This window comes from Pelmatolapia mariae, linkage group LG18, assembly GCF_036321145.2.
Source record: "Pelmatolapia mariae isolate MD_Pm_ZW linkage group LG18, Pm_UMD_F_2, whole genome shotgun sequence".
In the NCBI taxonomy this organism is placed as follows: Eukaryota; Metazoa; Chordata; class Actinopteri; order Cichliformes; family Cichlidae; genus Pelmatolapia; species Pelmatolapia mariae.
In genome coordinates, this window is record NC_086243.1 from 30,492,694 (window position 1) to 30,498,971 (window position 6,278).

Sequence of the window (6,278 nt, forward strand, 5' to 3'; positions counted from 1 at the left end):
GACATTGTCATTGTGAAAGAAGACGGAATCCCTCGCAGTGAATGGAAGCTTGGGAGAGTACTGGATGTTTGCAAAGATGGAGATGGTCTGGTTCGGAAAGCCAGAATACAACTAGGAAATAGAAAAGTAGCGAAAGAGGGTGAAAGGCTCAATAAACCATCCACTCTTGAACGCCCTATACATAAATTAGTGGTCCTAATAGAAAGTAACTAGAATGTTCCAGTGGAACTTCTGTAAATGTGTATGGGATGGTTAAAGTATTAGGATTGACTTGCAAGTTTGTCACAATTAAGTACTGTTTGGTTCTGTAAATTCCTAGATTTATTCAAATTATTTACATTTCATAAATCATAGTAATTTGGTGGGAGTGTAACTGTCCCTGAGACAGTTAAAATAAAGTTGTTTATTTCATGTTTCTGTCATAGATTCACGCTTAATTTAGTTCATTTATTTATAAGATAAGGTGATAAAAGTGTAACATTGATTAAAAAAAAACATGTCTAAAATATGTGATTACAAAATATGGGTTTGTTAAATACGTAAAGTGCTGTAAAGTTTGTATGAGGTTTAGTTTGTAATTGTCACATGACCAGAGTTTGGTTGAGAGCACAACCATGGCATGGTGGAGCTAGCATGGATACATGCTGGATACATAGATGCATCTACAGCCTCAACGTTACTGTCATTCTGCATGTGGTCCAAGAGGCGCACACGGTATGGTTTCATGTATATTGTTTGTATAATGTTGCATACGTGTTCTACACTGGTAATAAGAGGACATTTTAGTGATATCCATTATTGTGCATTTTTTCTGTTCTGCTTGCACAAGACTGTTCATGGACACTGATATGAGAGACTGACAAGCTCAAAACATTTATGTTGTAAACTTTGTGTTTCTTCAGTTTTCACGGTGTCTGAAGACAATAAGAGTGAGAGAGAGAGAGAGAAATAAATTTACGAAGACATCATTATGATGCGTGGCCATTCTTTGTTGGACCCCTGTAGTTACAGATGGAGATCTTTGCTGAAGCACACTGATCACTACATTCACAGATTGCTGTCTTTAACAGTCTCATCATTTTTCTTTCCTTCATTCTGTGAGAATTTCTCCAAAATAATGTGTTGATCACAGTTATTGACTGTCTGATATAATAAGTAGCTTTGTTTTAATTGTGCAGGGCTCGTCTGTGTCACTGTTTCACAGCATTATCAAGATGTGGCGATAACCAAATTGGCCAGCAGGTGTCGCTGTGGAGATGGTGTCAGATTGTTTTGAAGCCTCGCTTTGCCCATCACTACTCTTTAGCCTTTGGGCATATTTATTTAACATAAAGAACAGAGTTCATCTTCATCTACATACAGCGCAACACCATCATGGTGAGAGCCCATAACAAACATAGTAATGACTTCACACCCGGATGTACCATAAAGTCTCAATCAAAGTTCCCCCTGTGACATTAAGAGTAAGGGCTTCAACACGTATAATAATTGTATAATATGAAAATGTAAACTTCTGTGAGCTCGAAATGTATGTTAAATATTTGTTTTGATGTATTTGTGTGTTGTTGTTTCTCTTACACTTCACAGACCTTCCTTTATCACACAGATTTTATTTATCATTTTGCAAAGAAAATGTCTGCACTTATATTTCCATTTATATGTCAAAATGGATTTTTTAGAAGATTTCTTACACACTTAAAAGAAAAAGTAATTTAAATGGACTGTTTGTTTTGTTTTTACCACAGATGATGTTATCTTTTAAATTCTTAAATTGGAGTCTCCATTATGAATAAGGTACTTGGTAATTAGTCTGATTTATTGGAGACAGTTGCCTGGTACGGTAATATGTCCCTGAATAATAAGACCAGACTTAACAACCTGGTTAAAGTGGCTGGCAAGATTTCAGGGAGGCCTCAGATCCAGCTTGTGGACTTTTATAACAGGCAGGTGCTGAGGAAGGCAAACTCTGTCCTGTTGTGTTCAGATCATCCTCTCTTTAATGATTTTCAACTGCTTCCATCAGGTCGTCATTATAAAGTGCCTGCAGTGAAGACAAAGAGACATAGATTGTCTTTTGTACCTAGTGCTATTATCACATTTAATAACACTAAACCATGAGTGTTGTTGCCATTGCACATTGCACTTTTTTTGATGAAAAATCTAGGTTGTTTTATCAGGCTTATATTATATTATTTTGGTGAGTGTATGTGATGTGTTGGTTGTCTGTTTGTTTGTTTGTTTGTATGGACATACTGCAAATCAATTTCCCGTTAGGGACAATAAAGTTACCATTGACCATTGACCATTGACAGTTGTTCCCATGCCTTATTCCAAAAGTGTCAGAAGGAAGTATGATTACAAAATATATTGAAAGTGTGACACACTTTTTATTAAGTACAACGTTTATTCATTATAACTCCATATTTTTGCTGAAGTGTTTGAAATTCCTGGGTGTTGACTGCCAAATATCACAGGCTACGTCCACACGTACATGGGTATTTTTGGAAACACTGATTTTTCTGTGCGTTTGGGCCTTTCGTCCACACTAAACTGCGTTTTGGGGTCACTGAAAAAGGAGATTTTTAAAAAGTCCTGCCAGAGTGGAGATTTTCAAAAACTCCGTTTTAGTGTTTAGGTGTGGACGAGAGAAACTGAGAAAACGCAACGTTAAATGTGTGTAAGGGGGGGAAAAAAAACAAACAACGCTTGGACCCTGCTAGCACGGGGCGCCCACACAAACGCAAGGCAGGAGATGAAGCATCGCTGAATATGTTTCCAAACCAACTTCATTCTAAGCCAAAGACTAGAAAATATGATGAAGCATATCTTCCCTTTGGTTTCACATGCACGAGTGCCAAGGTAGGTCTCCCCTGCATAATTGCAGCTCCAAGTCCAACAACCAAAGTGTAACTAGGTCACTGTTGTTACTGCATACTAAATAGAAAACATAGCACTCCCTGCCTGTCACAAATTAAGCTCTTTATGACTCTTTGTTAAATTGCCTTTACAGATCAGTTTGTTTAAGGCTGTATTGAAAATGCATGGTGTTTACATAGTTGCTAAATAGCCTCATTTTGTGTAAGAGGTCAACAGGAGCCGTGTCTCATTCACAAAGTGTGGGAAGGAACTAACATTGAAACGATTCAAAATATAAAGTGTGATCTTAATTCATAATAGCTTCATGAATTTTGATAAAGGTTTTTGAAAAACATAAAAAATACAAACTCGCTGGGTCTTGCATTCCAAATGTCAAATCTCCAGGTCCATCTATCAAAGATTAACTAGGTCACAGTTGTTACAACATACTGTCAAGCAAACACAACACACCCTGAAAACAGTGCTTTATGATTTTATGACTTTTGGTACCTACCATTTACAGACCAATCTGTATTAGGGTGTATCTAAAATTCATGGTGTATATGCAGTAAGTCTCATTTCCTTTAAGATGTGAACACGAGTAGCAATTTTTTTTTCCTTCGGAACTCAGAAAGTGTCAGTCAGTGAGGGCAAAACTGCACAGCAAGGAGATCGGATAGCTCAAATAACATTCTGTATTCTACAAAACTTTGGATAATACAAAGTGTGTCTGTGATTGCACAGTAGAACTGCAGCCATACCCTGGCTCTTATAAACAACTCATTGTCACTCTGCCAAGATATTTTTAGTGCCTCCCTTCACAGATGTGTCTGTATCAGGATGGGTCTAAACAACATGGTGTAAATGCAGTTGCTGGTGAGCCTCATTTCCTGTAGGAGGTGAACAAGAGCAGAGATCTGTTTCCCTTCAGAGCACAGAGGTTGTTTTTGTTCAGAGAAAGTGAAACTGTCTGACAGTCACTGAGAGACGGTGAAACGGCACAGCACATGAATCAAATGGACCAAACAAAATTCTGCTGTTCAGTCTGTTTGGATCTACTGAAGGATCCGGTGACTATTCCCTGTGGACACAGCTACTGCATGAACTGTATTAAAAGCTTCTGGGATGGAGAGGAAAAGAAGAGAATCTACAGCTGCCCTCAGTGCAGACAGACTTTCACAGCGAGGCCTGTCCTGGTGAAAAACACCATGTTAGCAGAATTAGTGGAGGAGCTGAAGAAGACTGGACTCCAAGCTGCTCCTGCTGATCACTGCTATGCTGGACCTGAAGATGTGGCCTGTGATGTCTGCACTGGAAGAAAAATGAAAGCCTTCAAGTCCTGTTTATTCTGTCTGGCATCTTACTGTAAGGAACACCTTCAGCCTCATTATGATGCGGCTCCATTAAAGAAACACAAGCTGGTGGAGCCCTCCAAGAAGCTCCAGGAGAACATCTGCTCTCGTCATGATGAGGTGATGAAGATGTTCTGCCGTACTGATCAGCAGAGTATCTGTTATCTCTGCTCTGTGGATGAACATAAAGGCCACGACACAGTCTCAGCTGCAGCAGAAAGGACTGAGAGGCAGAGAGAGCTGGAGGTGAGTCGACAAAACATCCAGCAGAGAATCCAGGACAGAGAGAAAGATGTGAAGCTGCTTCAACAGGAGGTGGAGGCCATCAATCAGTCTGCTGATCAAACAGTGGAGCACAGTGAGAAGATCTTCACTGAGCTGATCCATCTCATCCAGAAAAGAAGCTCTGATGTGAAGCAGCAGATCAGATCCCAGCAGGAAACTGAAGTGAGTCGAGTCAAAGAGCTTGAGGAGAAGCTGGAGCAGGAGATCACTGAGCTGAAGAGGAAAGATGCTGAGCTGAAGCAGCTCTCACACACAGAGGATCACATCCAGTTTCTACACAACTACCCCTCACTGTCAGCACTCAGTGAGTCTACAGACTCATCCAGCATCAATATCCGTCCTCTGAGCTACTTTGAGGATGTGACAGCAGCTGTGTCAGAGGTCAGAGATAAACTACAGGACATTCTGAGAGAGGAATGGACAAACATCTCACTGACAGTCACTGAAGTGGATGTTTTACTGTCAGATCCACCAGAGCCAAAGACCAGAGCTGGATTCTTAAAATATTCATGTGAAATCACACTGGATCCAAACACAGCACACAAACAGCTGTTATTATCAGAGGGGAACAGAAAAGTAACATTCATTAATCAACAACAGTCTTATTCTGATCATCCAGACAGATTCACTGTATGGTCTCAGGTCCTGAGTAGAGAGAGTCTGACTGGACGTTGTTACTGGGAGGTGGAGTGGAGAGGAGGGGGAGGAGTTTATGTAGCAGTCGCATACAAGAATATCAGCAGAAAAGGACATGAATGTAGATTTGGACATAATGACAAATCTTGGTCATTAGATTGTAACAACAACAGTTATACATTTTGGTACAACAACTTCCTAACTCGTGTCTCAGGTCCTCGTTCCTCCAGAGTAGGAGTGTACCTGGATCACAGAGCAGGTATTTTGTCCTTCTACAGCGTCTCTGAAACCATGACTCTCCTCCACAGAGTCCAGACCACATTCACTCAGCCGCTCTATGCTGGACTTTGGGTTTACAATAAATATGGAGCCACTGCTAAGCTGATCAAACTGAAATAGACTGAAGTCTTTCATATTGTGGGTTTAAATCTGTATTTTAGTTTCATTTTATTTTCTCTCCATCATTTCTGCACAGAGATCAGCTGTCAGTCAAACATTATGGGTGGTACCTCCACATCTTCTAGTTGTTCTCTTGATGTTTCTGAGTTTTTAAAGGAGATCTTTCCTGTGACTGTTTATGGAGGCTATCACTGCTCATCATCATTTTGATTTACTAAAATATTTCTCCACATGAAAATGTAAACTTCTCTATCCTCTAAATGTTTCTGGAATATTTGTATTGAAAAATGTTGACATTTCTCTTTATGAGTATGGCAGACCATGTGTGTGTGTTTGTGTTTGTTTTTGTCAAAATCATCAAACAAATGAGGAAAAACTGTGATTTTAATGAATGAATTCATATATTGTGTTGATGTTTTATTGTGTGAATAAACTGGAAGGTTTAACTATAAATCAAACTTTGAACAAAGTCTTTTCTTCTGTCTTCATTCCAGGATCTCACTCAAATCTGATGCAGAAAATATGAAACTAATCTGAGAGAATAACTGAAGCAGTTTTCCTCCTGAAGCATCACAAAGTTCAGAGTTCATGTTTAGAGCAGAAGATTCAGCAGTCGCTCTGTGACCTTTCAACTTTCTTCACTAAAACAGCTTCATTACAGTGAAACAAGTCACATTTTCTTCATGTTCTTAAGTCCTTTCAGATGTTTGTAATGGTCCTTGAATGCAGCATCAGTGTTACAGGTTTAAA

General features: G+C 39.4%; 1 protein-coding gene across 1 annotated transcript; it reads left to right on the top strand.

Annotated features, from left to right (window-relative positions):
• The first annotated feature begins 3,863 nt into the window (after nucleotides 1-3,863).
• LOC134616838 (tripartite motif-containing protein 16-like) lies at nucleotides 3,864-5,673 on the top strand. The gene has a single exon (XM_063461878.2). It carries the CDS (start codon nucleotides 3,864-3,866, stop codon nucleotides 5,526-5,528), a length of 1,665 nt encoding a protein of 554 aa, XP_063317948.1. The 3' UTR covers nucleotides 5,529-5,673.
• Nucleotides 5,674-6,278: the final 605 nt, after the last annotated feature.

Excerpts from the sequence above, each read along its gene's own strand:
- LOC134616838 (XM_063461878.2), top strand. The coding sequence starts at position 3,864 with ATGAATCAAATGGACCAAACAAAATTCTGCTGTTCAGTCTGTTTGGAT.